Genomic DNA, 18,505 nt, shown 5'->3' on the forward strand with positions numbered 1-18,505 from the left:
ACAAAGAGATGGGTAAGTAAGATACAAATGATCTTACTACTCTTGGGAGCTGTAGTTCTCACAAGAGAATGTATTTAAACATTAAAGGGAAGTCCGGGGGACTCCTCATTGACACTGCGCAGAGGGTGCTGTGTGTCACCAAGTAAAAAGCATTTGCCTGTATTCACATATGAAGGTTGCCAAACTCAATAAAACAGTAGAGAATAAAAATCCCAGTCAGAGAAAAAGAATGTGTGAGTGGCAAAATGTGCCACTCACTCGGATGTTTAAAATCAAAGTCCTGTGTCCACCAAAAGTGCTGGGGTCTCTCAGGTTAAAGGGAATTGGCACAGAAACTGAAAATTTTCCCTAACCTTTTCTCCCTCAACTTTTTATGGCCAGGTGGTCCGGCTCTTTAAACAACAACACGACCTTAACATTAACATCCCTTTAAATCTGCCAGGGCTAGACAACACAGTGGATCCTGCCACGAATGAGAACTTCTGGGCGAACAAGTTTGACTCCTCTTTCACAAGTGGCGAACTCCATATGTTGACCTCAGCAACCAGCGTGAACACGAAATGCATCTCTTTCACCAGCAGATTCCAGCATGCAGGGAGCCTATGGGAACGCCCTCATGTTCCTGTGGGAAGTAATGTTCCTGTGTGTTTCCTCCAAGTGTTTCCTCCCTCGAATGATTGACATATTCAGACGGCATCAGTGGAAACTGGTCTTGATGGCCCCCAAATTGGCCAAGTCAATATTGGTTCTTGAATCTCGTCCTCTCGGTGCCTCCCATCAAGCTACCACTGCTTTTCAACCTTCTGTCCAGGGGCCAGGAAGCAGTGCTACATCACAACCTGGCCTCCCTCAATCTGATGGGCCGACTGCTGCTTTCTTACAGTTTGGAGGTATACCTATGCTACTTGACTGTCGTGAGGTTCTGGCCAAAGCGCATGCTTCTGCCACAGTTTCCTACTACAAGAGCAAGTGGGAACGTTTCTCAACTGAATGTGGACTCGACCTTTTCCTTGTGCAAACTCAGTATGTCTTTGTCTTTGGTGTGGGCCAGTCTGGCTCATTCTTCAATCAAGGTACACCTGGTTGCCTTTTCCAGGTTTACATGTTCCCTGGGACTCCTTCTCTGTGGTTGCACAGATTCATCAAGGAATTTCTTAAAGACCTGTTTTCTCTTTACCTCTTATCGGAGCGCCTACTCCAGTGTGTGTTTTGAACGTGGTCCTCGCCAAACTCGTGCAACCTCTGTCCTAGCCTATACACACTGCCTCTCTAAAGTTCTTGTCCTGGAAGAATGCTCTGCTGGTTGCAATTACCTCTGAAAGGTGTGTGGGGGGAAATCAAGGCGCTCTCGTGCAAGCGGCCCTAGTTGACTTCATGCCAAAGGTTCAATTTTCATTCCACCTAAACAAACCTGTGGTGTCACCTGACCTGTGGTGTCACTGGCCTTTTTTGGTTAACCTACATCTCCTGTGGAATGGTCATTGCAAATTAGGTTATATGCTTTGGTCTGTGTACCTTCAAGCATATTGTTGTGTTTTTCTGATGCTTGTGAATCTGCTTAGAATCGCATGCTGTGCATATAGTCTAATTGGTAATTGCGTAGTATTGTATCTTGTCTTTCGAGAATCGAAAGAGTTATGTCGACATAGGCGTGCTTGTAACACTATCCCTAACGTGACGTGTAGTGTACCCAAAATCCCTCACGCGTCGAGGTCCCTCTGATTGTTTTTTTCCACTCAGCTAGCTGGTCGCCCTATGCAGAGTTCGTATATTGCTAAATTATATTTCATCATCCACGGCCGTCTTTCGTTTAATCTTCGTCCTTTCATAGAATACTTCTGGAACTACACCGAAGACTACTATAGATTTCGGCAGCTGGTGCTTCGGTCGACGCTGTCGACCGCATGGCTTCGACCCTCCGGCCAGGCCTATACAGTAGGTAGATTGGGGGCCTCGGGGTTTGATTCTTTGTAGAATGCGATTCCTTTTCACCCCTGTCTTCCCTTCTGGTTTTGCTATCCCTTTTCACCTCAGCTATAGAGAGGACTCCCTTTTAAGTTTTGCCTATCCTGCAACAGCAAATACCCGTGGAAGGACACTCACTGACGGTGTAACAAGTGTCTGCCTCGTGATCACGACAAGCAGTCCTTCAAGTCTTGCTAACTTTTACATCCAAAGACGCTAAAAGATCGACGGACGAAGTAGTGGGTGGGCTACGCCATACAGGCCGAGAGTGGTTCCCCTGCTTTGCCTCGAATGACAAGGATTCAAGCGGCAGCGATGGCTCCGATGTAGGGGCCATTGACCTCTGCGGAACTATCAGGTTCCGAAGTGCCCAGCAGGAAGGCCACCAGTGCTGCTATGAAGAGACAACATCCTGGCGACAGGGGCACACCTGCACCATAAAAAGAAAAGCACACAATCCCATGAGCTCCTTCGACGGATTTGTCGAGTGAACGGTAGGCCATACTTGTACCCCTTAAATGCATTGGGGTACCCCCTGATCATGCTCAAACCAGAGTAAATGCACCCCTCTAGAGAATTAAGGCCGTGAGTCTATCTTGCAAGAGATAATCTTTACAAAGAGAATGATTGGGGGGAATGGCAGAGGACTTTGCTATTCTGACCAGCATTCTGTCTTCCTTGGCTGGCTCCCATGTCCCGAAGACTGGTGCTGGGCCTGGAGCTTAAATACTCTTGACTTGGTTACTGGATACTGGCAGAGCTCATCCAAAATTATTGTTCTTCCTTAAAAGGGATGCTGCAGTTCTTCCTTTTGGTATGGCTCGGTTCCATGTGGGACAAGCTACATAACATTATGCTGCCTATGCAGGAATATATTGTAGCTCTTAGCATCATTTGCTATGTTCTAAATATTCATACATAAACATATCTTCCCGCCATTATCTCTACACTTCACTCAACATAATTATATTTGATCTGGTCCAGTAATTTCTACAAAAAAAAACCCTGTTTTCCCATAGTACTCTGTATGTTGTGCTGAATCTTTTTTAGTCTCCATTGCCTTGTGATGGACAGCTGCTCAGCCACTGTGTTTTCTGCGAGAGTTGGCCTCCGTGACGCAATGCCTGTAGTCTGATTTTAGCACAGGCTGCATTTTTGGCACAGAGGATTCTGCTGTTTACTGTGCTTTCGGAACCGAACTATCTTTGAGTGACCCTCCTCCCCCCTGGACTCTTGTAGTGCTTAGAAAACAGTTAACAGAAGTCTTGCCTAATTCTAAAGCACTTGGGAAACTTGGGAAAGAAGGAAAGCACTAGGCTCCTTCCCAACACGAGGAAGCTACAGACGCCAACGGGTCCTTTGAAAGATTCGACGGCACCCACCAATCCTCATGATCGGCCGCCCTCCCTGCAACCGTTGCTACGGCATGCGTCCGGGCATTACATCCATAAGGGCGTCGGCAACAAACACAAGAGCGCTTAGGCTCCTCAAAAGAGCGCGTCAGCGCCAAGGGTTTTGCCGGCGCCGCAAACCTCGACAATGCCGACGGGCACGTCAAACACTTCCTGATCTGCCAGAGCTACGCGAGAGTCTCACGGCCATTGTTTTGGCGGCAAATGAGTCTAAAGACATCCAAACGTCGAAAGGAATATTCAGAAGGGTCACAGCCCCTCCATAAGGCTATTACTGACAGATCACGACCTCCTAGGGAGCCCGGTCCTCCAGAAGAGCCCTCCCCTGATCCCTCCAGGCCCCTCTGGTTCGTCTCTATGGACCAGAGTTAGGTTTAAAGGCTATATGGACAAAACTTTGAAGTTTGTTGACTTCTCTGAGAAATTAATTGCCCCAAAAGGTACAAGAACTTTCCAGTACATTCCCCCAGGAAGAGGTTTTAGAATTCTCAGAACCTGAAGAACGTTGAGGACCCCTATGCCAGGAAGAAAATCCTTTTGAGGAGAGACCAGACCAGTGCCCAGACTGGGGTCAGGAACAGCCGGCAGGGGAAGCACCATGGCTTTCCCCCACTATAACTCCAGATCCAGACGCACTTTGTCTATACCCTCCCACCTTGCCTCCTCCGAGGCAAACCTCACCCTTTGACGACCAAATGGCCGCAGACCATTTTGAAATTGTCACACAAGAGGCAGTACAGGACACAGACTTTGTGGAAGATATCTTAAAAGAAAAAAAACACAAGTCAAGCAATACCACTGCCTAACTCTATCAGAAAGCGCCTCACAACCTCATTGTTGTCCCCATCTTTTACAAGAGCTTGTTATCTAGTGTGACACTGGTCAGTTGATGTTTTGAAAGTATCCAGGCTGGAGTGGTGTTGATGTGGCGTTCTAGTGCTTCCGTCTTGGTGAGCCTGTGTATTCAATTGTTCGTTTCCTCCTGTCATGACTGTCTTTCTATTCGTTCTTTGGTTTCTGTTGGGTGAACGTCCTTGGGGATGTTTGGTTGTAGTTTTTGTGTGATGGGGCATTGTGCTTCCCGCTGTGTAGTAGGTGGACAGTGTGTAATGATGAAACATTCTGCTTCTCACCCACTGGGTTGGGGCTCGTGGTGTAGTGCTTCCTTTCCCTCTGTCTGTTGTCTTTAGGTCTGCTGGGAATGCCTATGGTTTAGGGTCATAGTCCTCTTGATGATTCGTCCTAGTATTTCTGTCTTTGTCTTGCTATGTATACGTCTTTGGTCGTATTGCGGCTGTCTCCCAGTTAGTCGTTTAGTATGTCGTGGGAGATTTTCCTGAGGGTATTTCCCATTGTTTGCTTGGTGTGGATCCGGGTCTCTCTCTACGTTCAGAAATGTTTAGTTGTGTGCGTGCCCTGTGGCGGGTCTTTCTAGTTATGACATGAAGAGCCAGGTTTTGAGTAGTTTTCTGAATAGTAGGTGGTTTCTTGTTACGTATGTACTTTGGGACGTTGTTCCAAAGGGCTTGGTGAGAGGAGGAGGATCCTCCCAACTACTGTTTCCAAGAGCAGTAAAGTGAAATTGACTTTACTTAGATTTGTAACTTTCTAGACCCAGCACACACTATCTTACAATAAGGTGCTGGAGGGGTTACTTAGTATCCCCTTTGTCTAGCTTCTCCTATAACATTTTTATGTTGCCCTTTCCTCGATGAATGGCTGGTGGCAGTGGTTTACTTTAAACTACCAGTCTTCTTTTTTTACCATTTCTTTGTGGAAAGGTCCTTCTTGAGATTTACTCTGCGCACCAAACCAGGTTGTTCTCTGTTGGCGAGACCTGTAGCTGTTTGCTTCTTTACTTCACAAGTCTAAACAGCTTGTGGCCCTGCTTTGAAATCTTCTTTTCTACAAAGACTTCTAAAACATTGTGCAAGACTTTTACTTGCCTACAAGAAGTGCTTCAGCTCGCCTAGATGTTTGCCCAATAAACTTTGGCGTAGCCTGGCTCCCTGATTGACTCTTCTGCCCTCTGACATTGTGTTTAATCCTCCTTCCAGGAAGGGGGTTAACTACCTTTGCATTGGTGCTTACCAAAAGTACTTACCTGCATCAGAATATTTGTGTCATCTCTTGTTCTGTTCCAATAACATTTTACTTTGCCAATCTCTTAAGTCTGATTCTAAATGCAAACAGTGTTATATTAATGTCTACAGTCTCCTAGTTACTAAAGTCACCTGAGGGTGTAGAAAGTGTCTGTGTGCCATCCCAAAAGGATACTTACTGGTTTAGAAATATTAAGAGTGTGGATTTTGGAGTGTATTTGTGTGTTACTATTATATTGCCCCCTTCTGAAGAAGCTTACTCTAACTGACTGATACATTAATAATTCTTTAATCAAGAAACCTTGTGTGTAAGAGTTTATTTGAATCTTGCCACTGTGAATCTCTGTGTAACTCGCCTACAGCTCACATTGCCCCTCTTGAGATGAGCCTGGCTGCTCAACACGCTACCAACCTGTGCAGTACAGACTTACACCAAAGGTTGCGTTCCTATTGCCAGGAGGTCGTAGTGCACCCAAAGGGTACTGCATACAATCTTGCCGAACAACATCCGGGGCCATGCCAATCCAAACACCCGTGTAGTCACTACTACCAGAAAGAGGGCTGGAGTGCCGTGGTCCACGTCAGAGGCACCACCAGATAAGGACTGTAAAAGTTATACGACCTCGGAAAGCGCATCACTACGTCGGCCGCATATCCCACCAGGATTGCCAACAACACTACACTGCTGGCAAGTTATGACGTACAATGGAACTTACTTCAGGAGGGCCTACAAGAAGCCCTGGAACCGGTACGGTAAGCCTGCTGGCGGTTGCATTGGAAGGGAGACAAGTCAACCAAAATATCCTGAAGAAAACCTTGGATGCAGCAGAAACAGCGGGCTGTGCCTGGCCCAGGGTACCCTTCTTAAGAGGCTTGCCTGGTTCAAACATTCAGGCTTTAAGCCCGAGACACAGGCATCTCTTATAAACAAACCAGTGGAGGAGGCTAATTTGTATGGGAAGGCTGTAGATGATGCTTCAGAAACAGCAAAAAAGGAGCATGAGATTCTCAAGTCTCTAAATCAAATTACACCAAGACCCTACCAACAGAGAGGAGGTAACTCTCGCTCTTCCTTTCGGGGGCAATCTTGCTCGCGTTCCACCCCACCCCCAACCAGTATGGGACAGGGAGTGCACCATAGTCTTCTGGACAGGGCACAACTGCCACAGGACAATACCAACAGAGGGGTCAGCAGAGAGGCAAAGGAAGGGGTAGGAACTCCACCCCAAGAGGCTCACTGGCCTCCGCTCAAAAATGACTCGCCATGCCTCCCCAGTTGGGGGACAAATAACATCTTTTCTTCACGCATGGGAGGGGGTCACTCCAAACCAGTGGCTGCTCAAGACCGTCACCCACGGCTATTGTATAGAGTTCCATCGGCCACCTCGATACCATCCACCAAAGAGCAGACGCTACCAGCACACCTGCAAATCCTGCTGGAAGAGCTGCAGATCCTTCAGGAAAACAGCGCCTTAGAAGTCATACCCATTAATCAGATAAACTAAGGTATTTATTCAGTGTACTTCCTTGTACCCAAAAGTGATCTCACCATGCGCCCTGTGTTAGACTTGCGCCCAGCGAACAAGTATGTCAAACCGCAAAAGTTCAGAATGACAACATTGCAGGAAGTAATCCTACTGCTGGTGCAAGGGGATTACAAGGCATCATTGGACATGAAAGATGCATACTTTCATATTTCAATGTTGCCAGTGCACAGAAAGTACCCAAGGTTCATGATGGAGGACAAGCACTATCAGTTCAATGTCCTCCCCTTCGGCATTGCCTCAGCCCCAAGAGTGTTTATGAAGGTACTGGCTGTAGAAGCGGCTCACCTGCGCAGACAGTCCATCCAAGTCTATCCTTATCTCAGCGACTGGCTAATAACAGGGGATTCGTACGGAACATGCCTATCAAATACCCAGAAGACAGTGGATATCCTCTTCAGTCTGGGGTTCTCGATGAACGAGAAAAAGTCCAGCCTAGACCCCAGCCAAGTCGAACAATTTCTGGGGGCTTTAATTCAGACCAAGGACGGCCTCGCCTTTCCCTCCGAGTGGGTGCAAAACCTGCTGTTCCATATCCCTAACTATGTAGCCAATCGTGAGGTGACCGTACGCAAAGCCATGCAACTGTTGTGGATGAACGCCTCCTGCATTTATGTAGTCCCACACGCATGTTTGTGCATGCGCCCCATGCAAGAGTGGCTCTCCAGCCAATGGTGTCAGGCAAGCGGACAATGGGACGATCTAGTGGTTGTTTCGACAGCCCTCGTTCTCTCTCTGCAGTGGTGGTCCAGGGAAAACCTCTTGCAAGGGACAACTTCCACCACCCCCGCAGTAGAAGCCACTCTCACCACAGACGCATCTCTCACGGCTTGGGGGCGGGGGCTCCCCTCCTTCATCGCATGGCGTTTGGTCCCCAGCAGTAGCATCCAACCACATAAACCTGTTGGAATTGTTAGCAGTTGTTAGGCAAAGTTTGTATGCAATACCCTCTGGGAACACTATAAACAATTCTGATTAGAGGTCTAGGAAACCCAACCTTAGGTATAAGCTTCCACTACACAGTTTTGGTAGCGTGTTGAGCAGCAAGGATTATCTCAGGAGGGGTCACTGTGAGCTGTAGTGGAGTTGCACAGAGATTTACAGTTACAAGTATTCAAATAAACTTACACTCAAGTTTTCTTGAATAAACAATTATTAATTAATCAGTTAGAATAAGCCTTCTTCAGAAGGGAGCAATATAATAGTAACACTCAAATACACTTCATGAAATATACACTCTTAATATCTCTAAATCAGTAGTTACCCTTTTGGGATGGCCCATTGACACTACCTACACCCTCGGGTGACTTCAATTGCTAGGGTGCTGGGGACATTAATATATCACTGTTGCATTTAGGATAATATAGTAATAAGTCAAAGGACAGTGTTATTTGGAACATACAAGAGACCACAAATATTCCTAAGCAGGCAAATACTTTTGGATTCCCTCCCTTCATCCCCCTCACCCCCACCCCCCATAGAATAGTCATTCAGTACAATAGGCTAGGCCAAAGTCAATGGGCAAAAGTCGTATATAGGATGAAGCACTTCTGGTAGATAAATGGAAAAGTCTTTGCACAATGTTTTAGAAGTCTTTGAAGAAATTAAGAATCAAATGTAGGGCCACAAGCTGATTAGACTTGAGTAGTAGATGATGCAAGCTACTCTACAGCAAGAGGTAAGTGCTCTTAGACTTTGTACAGTACCTTTTAAAAATGAAGAACAGATGCAGAAGAGGACTCCTGTTCCTGTGCAGCTCTGTAGATCTCACTGTTTCTGGGCCTCAGTCATGGGGACAAGAGGGAGGACGTCGGGGGGCGGGGGGGGGGGGGACTGCTGCACTGCACTGGGGCGGTCAAACCTCTCAACAGGCAAACTTCACTTTCAGTGGCTGTTCAGTGTTTCAGCTCCTGGTGCCTACCGCAAATAGCAATACCGCGGTTCCTGCTTTTGAGATGGACGTTCCTTGCTTCTAGGGTCCCGCATTCTGTGGAGGGGGCTCAGGCTCGGTCAGGCCTGCTTCCTGGAAGTCCGAAGGATCTTCCTGGAGCTCTAGGCCAGCTTAAAAGCAACGCACACAATCTAGTGTTCCTCTCCCTGGCTATATGGTTTTCCAGCAGCAACTCTGAGATGTATGTCCAGGTGGCTTACATTGGAGTTGATTGCTCCCACCAACTCAAGGAGAGAAGTCGTCCTTACAGGGGCTTCTCTGTCGATACGAATTTGGAGTTTCAGCACAGGAGCAGGGCTTCACTGGGAAAACCAACAGTCCAGGAGCTGCAGCAGGCGTCCTCTTAGTTCTTCTTTGGTTCCTTTGTCCAGTGGTCGACTCTGCCTTCCAAGTCAAAAGCCTCGCCTTTTATTCTGTTCTCCCTCATTCATTTCAGCCTAACTGTCAGTCACATGCAGGGTGGCTGTCCGTGCCGGACAGTCAGCCAGCCAATCACGCCAGAGTGCATTTGGGTCTCCTTGGAGACTAAGCACAGGGAGTTGCGGGCACCTCCTTTACTTCCTGCCCACCCCAGACACTCTGGCGCCAGAGGCAGTCTTCAGTCCTGAAGCCTGCCAAAGGCGTAGGAACAAAGGGACCAAACCTAGTTTGGTATGCAGAGACAAACTCTAGAAGGACCTTTCCAAAAAGAAATGACGAAAAAAGAAGCCCGGGACCTGTTTAAACAAAGTGGGTTCAGACGCCATCTTGAACAACATGGCTCCTATGATTTTTAGCTACCGGTGTCACCGTCGGGAATAATCATGGTAGTTTGTTGTAATACCACTGCCACCAGCCATTTCCGTAGGAAAGGGTAGTATTTGACTGCTACATGAGTTTCTAGACATAGGGCATACTAGGTAACCCCTCCAGCGCCCTATTGTAAGATGGTGTGTGCTGGGTCTAGAAAGTTACAAATGTAAGTAAAGTCAGTTTCACTTTACTGCTCTTGGAAACAGTAATTTAACCAAAAGAAGGTATACAAACCTTTGGGAAATCTCAGAGACTTCCCTGTGTCACTGCACTGAAAGTGCTGTGTGACTCAATGTAAAAGATGATGCTTATGGAGTCTGTCAGACTCCATAACCAAAAGAAAGTGTTCAAATCACATTTAAAATACATGGGAGAGTGGGAAAAAGGGTCTCTCTGTCCAGGTAAAAACAATCAAGTCCTTAAAATCCAGCAAAGTTGCTGAGGGTCTCTACGGTGGAGGGAATTGGCACATTTCTGAGAATTCTCCCTAACAGTGAGCAGTCTTCTGGGATTGATGCTCTTGGAATTGCATCAGATGACAAAGCGCTTCCAAGATTTGCCAATTTGCCAGCTTTGTGATCCGTCCCGTGCAGGAGTCCCCATACGTCCTCCCTCTTGTCCTCACGACTGAGGCTCAGGAACAGCGAGATCTGCAGGAACATAAGTCTTCAGCTGCATCTTTTTCTTCAATATAAGGTACTGTGAAAACCCGACTGAGAGAACTTGCCTCTCACCGCGAAAGTTTGTGAAACTTTGGCAACTGGCAAGCCTCGTCAGCTCGTGACCCGACATACAAATCTTTCTTCAGTGAACTACTTATAAGAACCGTGGCAAAGACTTTTCCGTTTTAAATACCAGAACCGTTTTTACTTATACAAGCCACTAGTCCATTGACTTTGGTCTATCTAATGCATTGAATCAACTCCTCTGGTGAACTCAAACTATTTGCACTGTTTTAAAGTAACTGTAATATTCGTTTTTACCAATTTATGCCTTTTTGCTCCGACTTCAAGGGAGCTCAACTGCTTAGTAATCAGTATTGTAGTATAATATTTGTGTGATATTGGTTGCCTCCTTTAGTGAATGCTTTCTAAAAGATTGTGTAATAAATTAATAATCGTTTTATCAAGAAACCTTGAGTATAAGTGTCTATCTGAATACTTGCCATTGTAGACTTTTGTGTAACACCCTTACAAGCTCACATCCCTCTTGAGATGAGCCTGGCTGCTCAGCTCGCTCCCAAAAACTGTGTGGTACAGACTTATACCAAAGGTTGGTTTTGCTTACACCTGTAGTCCTAGTTGTGTGTAGTGGTCCCAGAGGGTGCTGCATACAAACTTTGCCTAACACTCACCGACACACATTGCCTTGTACCTGACTCACCTAATAGACTCAGGTCTGGTTTTTAATTCCCTTAAGATCCACTTAGCTGCACTTTCAGCTTACACTACGTCCCAGAAAAAAGTTTTGTGGTGGAAAGTCCCAGTAATCAAGACTTTTATGGAAGGGGTTAAAAGACTTCATCCCTCTATTTCAAATCCAGCTCCCGGATGGGACCTGAATGTGGTATTAACTAGACTCATAGGGACTCCCTTTGAACCTATGCATAAGACTAGCCTTAAAGCACTCACTCACAAGACTGCCTACCTGGTGGCAGTCACATCAATAAGAAGAGTTAGTGAACTACAGGCCCTTTCAGTTCAAGACCCATTTGTCACAATTCACAAATATAAGGTGGCTCTGCGCACTCACCTACTGTTTGCACCTAAATTCATTTAAAAGTTCCATGTAAACCAATCAATAGAACTACCCTCCTTCTTCCAGAACCCCACTAACGTGGCAGAAAGAAGCCTCCACACACTTGATGTGAGCGGAGCAGTCATATATTGTCTGGAAAAAAACTAAACCACTAAGAAAAATGAACCAGTTTTTAGTTTCAGTTGCAGCTGGTAGAGAAGGGGATCCTGTCTCTAAATCAGCCACCTCAAAGTGGATTGTAAACTACATCGCACTGTGCTCTACTTTTGCCAAGAGAGCTCTGCTCTTCCAGGCTAGAGCCCACTCTACTCGGGGTACTGGGGCTTCCATAGCATGCATTGCAAATGTTCCTCTTGAGTCATTTGTAAAGCAGCAACCTGGAGTTCTGTATACACCTTTACCAAACACTACTGCCTAGATTCACACTTATAGGTCTGATTCTTAGGTGGGACAAGCAGTACTAAGACACTGCTTTACTACTATTCCTTCACACATCCCACCCCCATCTCTGGGTACTGCTCGCTAGTCTATGCACATCATATGATTCTAAGCAGATTCACAAGCATCCGAAGACCTTCATTACTTACCGTAATAGCATTTCTGATGATTGTATCTGCTTAAATTCACATGCGCCCACCCTTCCTTCCGCTCGGAGTAGAAGGAACATAGACCTCTTATTCTTTTCTCTCTCTGTAATCACGATAGTCATAAGGCTCCCTCAGAGCAAAAAAAACACAACCAGAGGGACCTTGACGCGTGAGGGCTTTTGGTTACACTACACGTCACGTTAGGGATAGTGTTACAAGCACACCCATGTCGACGTCCCCCTTTCGATTCTCTAAAGACAAGATGCAATACTCCGATTACCACTGGATGTCGGACTATACACACAGCATGTGAATCGAAGTAGATGCAATCATCAGTAATGCTATTACAGTAAGTAATGCATGCCATATGATCTTTGATAGTACTTATTTCCCCAAAAATGTATCTGGGCTTACTTGTATTTAGACAGTCCATTTATTTATTTTTTACAATACATCGTGTTTCAGTGTTTCTTTGGACCATTTGTATTACTATTTCTTTGTACTGATTCTACAGCTCGCTCTCCCACCTAAAATAAGACTGGCTGCTCTGTCTACGCTACCCTGAACTCATTTGGTACAGCCTTATACAAAGAGTGGAGTCTTGTATTGCCTCAGTTGAATTGTTTTACTAAGCCCTTAGTTGGACCTCAGAAAAAACTGTCTGTACAGGTAATAAAAAGTAACCGCTGCCACAAGCCAGTTAAGTTAGTGTAACAACACGTTGAATGAGAAGTGGGATAATGAGTTGCTATGTAACCCCAAGCACCCAACATAAGCTGGTTTGTGCTGGACCCACAAAAGAAGATGATAAATAGGATAAGTTATCTTACTATTCATGGGAACTGTAGTTCTCAGAACAAAATATATTTAAACATTAAGAGAAGTCCAGGGGAGTCCTCAGTGACAATACAAAGAGGGTGCTATATGTCACTAAGCAAAAAGCAGATACCTACAGTAAGAATCCAACATCCCAGTCAGAGAAAAAGAATGAGTGAATGGTAGAAAGTTCCACTCACTCAGGAGATTAAAATTTTAAAAAGTCCGGAGTCCAGCAAAAGTGCTGTTGGTCTCTCAGGTTAAAGAGAATTAGCACAAAAACTGAAAATTATCCCTAACAAGTGGAGTGGGATCACGGCGAGGGATTGAAGGCAAAGATAAGAATTGGCCTTTGTATAATGTGGCAGGCTTGGAAAGAGTGACTTGATGAGCAATTCAGGGTTCTGCCCGTGTCAATGCCAGACTGCTGAAATGGAAAAGTCGCTATATAAAAACAAAGTTTAAACTCTTAAGCAGTGCCCTGTTTGAATAGACTAGAAAGTCACTTACAATCAAATAATTATAATTCAATCTATAACTGAGGCTTGGGAGTAACCTTGGAATGTTATTCAATGTAACTAGGGTTAACACCTGGAGTTAATCCTCGGATATTGGGAAACAAAAGTCTGATTCAAAAGCATTTTTTTAGACTAGATTTGTTGGCCGTCCATGTCGGCTGTCATTTTGTATCCTGCTAAGTAGAGTTCTTTAAAAATACTGTTTGTTTCGAGGCATTTCAAATGGTACTGTATGCTTGCACAACGTTGTGGTGTTTTCTGTGCTAGAGTTAATGTTTTTTTTTTTGTAGATTTGTAATCATCAGACGTGAGAAGTTGATAACTAGCCATGTGGAGAAACTGAAGGCTCAACCTCGAAGGAATGAGGTGGACCCGGAGTGCCTGAGGTGGACACCTATTGTCTCCAATGGGGCAGTTTCGGAAGAGGAGGATGAGGACGAGGATGACGACGAGGACGATGACGACATGGCATTGGAGAAAGAGGTAGGCATGGAGAGTGTCTACACTGGCAAATTATCTCCTATACTCCTCTCCGTATAGAAATACTTGTCTTGTATGCAACACCAAAAAAATGTATCCATACTCTAATTTGTAGAGGTATACAGTAATATATTCATTTTTATAGTCTGTGATGTATCAGTCATGTGGGTTATTGAATAGGAGGTATTTGGGTTGAGTTGAAGTAGAAATCTCTTGTCAGCCACATTAACATCTTAATATCACTGATTAGTGCGCCATTTTCAGTTAAACAATGCACACCTTTAAGCGCCATCCACATCTCCAAACAGATTGTCATCCTCAAGTGTTTCCGATATCCTCATTTCTAACTCCAGACTGTTTACGACTGCTGTCGTTTTTCCAGACACACAACTGCACTTCCAGAATTTCAACCTTGTGACATATATGCTTGGATTATGCACTCTAGAACGAATGCATTCAACACAGCAATCAACACTTACTGCCCAGGTTCCCTGATTTTGTACAATGCATTGCTTTCAATTACTGATTCTTTTAATCATTGAAAGACTGATTCGAGGGGATTGGGTCCTCCGACGTATTCCATATCTATGACAGTAATCACCACAGCTGTGCTGCTTCGGAAAATCTTTCGGAGTCTGCATCAATAACGTCGATACGCTGTCTTCGAGGGCCTCCGTCGAGCCGACGTCACCGTATGTTATAAGTAGGACGCACGACGCCTGTAGCCTCAGTTCTGTTTTTTCTGCTAACGTATTCACTTCGGAGATCTCGGCGCGCCTTGATTCTACTGAATCCTGTTCTTTTGTTTCTTCGAACCTGTTTCTTCATTGAGATGGTATGATGTCTTTGGCTTTTTCCACCCCGCGGTCCGGGTTTAAGAAGTGTCGGGTGTGTGGGTCCAAGATGTCGCTGACAGATACGCATGCCGCTTGCCTCTGGTGTCTCGGGGAGGACCATGATACGGACGACTGTGTTGACTTCCAGTCGCTCACATCGAAGGCCTTGCGGGAGTGTAAGAAGCTGTTGATCGGTAACGGGGCCAAGCCCCGGAAGTCACGTTCCACTGGTCTTTGGACGGACGATTCGAGGGGCGACTCTCTGCATTGTCGTCGTGAGTCCGGGGGTTCTCTGTCTGGGAGTCGGTCCCACCATTCCTCTGCCTCTTCGAGGCACTCCAGGAAGCGCCTTCACAGGTCGCCTTCCCCGTCCTCTTCTGAGGACTCCGCCTGTCGGCGGGTTGCTTGTCTCAAAAAGCATTCCATTCCTGAGATTCCTTCCGAAAGGAGATGTTGGTGATTTTTCAATCGCAGGGCTCCGGTCCGTCTGCGCCGTCTGAGGACGCCGGTCGTGGCTGTGCTAGAGACGGCGCTCGTACGCCTTCGGGCTCAAGCAGTCGTTGGGACCACCGGGCGCCTTAGAGGTCCCGGTCGGAGAAGGATGGTCGCTCTAGACATGCCTGTTCCAGGTCCCGGTCCTCGACGCCCTCGAGACCGCGAGAACCTGTGAAGTCTTCGAGGAAGGCATCGACGTCGTCGACGGACTCTCTCGAGGGCCCACCTCCAAAGAAGTCGTCGACGCCATCCGCGCCCAGGCTGTTGAGACACACTCGGGGCTCCGCCGTCGAAGATGTCGGCGCCGCGCTCGACGCAGATTCCCTCGACGCCTTTCGAGGCGGCCTTCTCGGAGGTACCCCGTGGCACGGTGGCACCCCCCCAGAAAGGCGTTGGCCAAGGCTAAACATGTCTTTGTGCCTTTTTCTGTACCCTCCTTCCAGCCTCTGGATTATATTTCTGAGGTGGATGAGGGCTCCGAGGAAGGTGAGGTTCCTGATGACATTGTTTCTGGTCATAGTCCACAGTCCACTTGAGGACCTGCGTCAGTCGCTGCACGACGCCAGTGGTCTGGACACCTCCCGCAGGTGGAGTTTGGTAGGCTGGAGCCTGGCACGCATGCCGAATCCTCATACCGGCGCGTTATGGCGAGGGTCATGGACTACCTGGGGTGGTCTGCCCCCCCCTGGGGATTTTCAGCAGGATGACCTGACTGATATCCCGGACCATGGTCCTCCAACTGACCCGGTGCTGCCATTTTATATGGCCTTGCAGAGAAGGGTGGCTGCGGCTTGGACTGCTCCGGAGTGTCTCCCGGCAGTGAGCAAATCCTTGCCGAGGAAATATCGCCCAGCCAGTGGCGACCCCTGCTACTTGACCACGCACCCTACTCCAGAGAGTTTGGTGGTGCAGGCGGCTACGGTCCCAGCAAAGCAGGCGTCGTACCCTACCATCCCTCCTGATGGGGACGACAAATGTTTTGACGGCTGGGCGAAGAAGGTATTTTCTTCTGGGGGTATGGCACTTCAGGCTGCCAACTCTATTTGTGCCTTGTCTCGTTTCACGCACTCTCTGTGGAACTGTATTTCCCTAGCGGCTGATCCTATTCCCGAAGGGGAGGAACGGGATGGGTTCCTTGCTATCGTGCAGGATGGCAAGGATGCAATGTGTGAATCCGTTCAGTCGGGTCTGGACATGGTTGATTGCGCCAGCCGGTCCATGGCGGCGAGCACCGTAATACGCAGGTTTGCGTGGTTGCGGATGTCGGGTTTTGCTCCTGATGTGCAAGCACGGCTCCTCAACATGCCCTTTGATGGTGACCATCTGTTTGGCAGCAAGGCTGACGAGAGTCTTGAGAGGTTGCAGACCTCCAAAGCTGCAGCAAAGTCGTTGGGCGCTGCAGTTCGCCAACCTCTGCCTTTTTGTCCTAGGGGACAGCAATGGAGGGGAGGTTCCTTTCGATATTACTCGTCCTTTAGTAAATCGAGAGGAGCTGCAAGTCAAAATGAGCAGCCGTAGGAGTACCAGAGGTGGAAAACAAGGTACTCGAGATGCCAAGGCCGCGCAAACTGTTGCCTCTTTGCCCTCAGACACTTCCGCAACCGTTTCAGCTCAGTCATGAGGCCCATGCTTCTCCGGTTGGGGGAAGGCAGGCGCAGCATCTTGTAGAATGACGTGCCATTACTTCAGATGTGTGGGTTCTGGAGATCATAGCCCACAGCTACTGTCTTCCTTTCCGGCAGAGGCCTCCTGACAATCCACCAGGGAATCTCTCTTTGAAGAGTTCGGATCCGCTCCTTGCACAGGTAATTCATTCCTTGCTGGAGAAAGGTGCTATAGAACTGGTGCCTGTAGCGGAGAGGAACAGGGGATAGTATTCCCCTTATTTTTTGATTTCAAAGAAAGATGGAGGATCGAGACCCATCATGGACTTGTGCGGTTTGAACAAGCTCCTCAGGAAGGACACGTTCAAGATGGTTACTCTTTCTCAAGTCCTCCAGGCCCTTCAACTTCAGGACTGGTTGGTGTCTCTCGACCTCAAGGACGCTTATTTTCATGGGCCGATCCATCCCAAGCACAAGAAGTACCTGAGGTTCGCGGTTGGCGACTCGCACTTTGTTTCGGGTCCTGCCGTTTGGATTGCTCTCCGCCCCGAGGTTTTCACCAAGCTCATGGTGGTGGTGGCAGCGTATCTCAGGAACGGGGGGAGGAGGGGGTTCACGTCTACCCCTACCTGGACGATTGGTTGATCAGAGCACGCTTTCCAGAGAAAGTCCTGGATCATCTGTCCGTCACCTACCACTCCCTTCACAAGCTGGGCTTCTCCCACAACTTAAAGAAGTCCCACTTGATGCCAACTCAGCGGTTCCAGTACATCGGAGCAGTGCTCGACACGTCCCTGGGGCAGTGTTTTCCTCCCCAGGTGAGGGCTTGCCACATTCAGCAGATGGTGCACAAGTTTCAACATGCCCAGAGTCTCCCAGCATTCGAATTCTTGAAGTTGCTCGGCCTCATGGCATCCTGCATTCTTCTGGTGCCAGAGGCCAGGTTGTGGATGAGATCTTTGCAATGGGCTCTCAGGCTCCAATGGTCACAGTCCTCCGGCAGAATGTCTGACCCCGTTCAGGTGCCGCCCTCGGTCGCCCAGGATCTTCTGTGGTGGGGTGTCGAAGGCAATCTGATGAGGGGGGGCTCCGTTTTGGCTGCCCTGGCCGGAGGCGACGATCGTGACGGACGCGTCCCTCACGGGATGGAGAGCTCATGCCAACGAGCTGACAGTCAGCAGTCGTTGGTCTCTGTCGGAGTCCAGACTCCGGTTGCCAGTCATTTGGTCGAAAACAATTGGTCGACTGGACAACTGGTCGAATCAATTTGGTCGAAAACCAAATGGTCGAATTTTTATTTTTTTATTTTTACCCCTTTTTTTTGTTTTTTGGGGGAGGGGGGGTCCCCCTACCCCCTACCCCTTTTTTTTCTTTTTTTTTTTCTACACGAAAACCCACAAAACACATATATAAATTAAAAAAAAATTCGACCATTTGGTTTTCGACCAAATGACGTCGACCAGTTTGTAGTCGACCAAATGACTGGACACCCAGACCCAGACAATCTGTTGGAGCTAAGGGCCGTCAGGCTTGCCCTGAATGCTTTTCTGCTGACTGTGTGAGGAAAGAATGTCCTGATTCTGACAACACAGTGGCCACGCACTACCTCAACAAAAAAGGGGGGGTGAATGGTCACCTCCTCTGT

General features: G+C 47.4%; 1 protein-coding gene across 2 annotated transcripts in view; it reads left to right on the forward strand.

Moving 5' to 3' along the window:
• The window catches only part of KAT6B (lysine acetyltransferase 6B), a 1,467,124-nt gene that overhangs the window by 983,982 nt on the left and 464,637 nt on the right, over positions 1-18,505 (forward strand). For both annotated transcript variants that reach the window (XM_069610967.1, XM_069610966.1), the window contains exon 14: positions 13,736-13,928. In XM_069610967.1, coding sequence (XP_069467068.1) covers positions 13,736-13,928 — 193 coding nt within the window. The remainder of the gene's footprint in view (positions 1-13,735; positions 13,929-18,505) is intronic.

The sequence above is a fragment of the Ambystoma mexicanum genome, chromosome 8 (genome assembly GCF_040938575.1).
Source record: "Ambystoma mexicanum isolate Mex_15411 chromosome 8, UKY_AmexF1_1, whole genome shotgun sequence".
NCBI lineage: Eukaryota > Metazoa > Chordata > Amphibia > Caudata > Ambystomatidae > Ambystoma > Ambystoma mexicanum.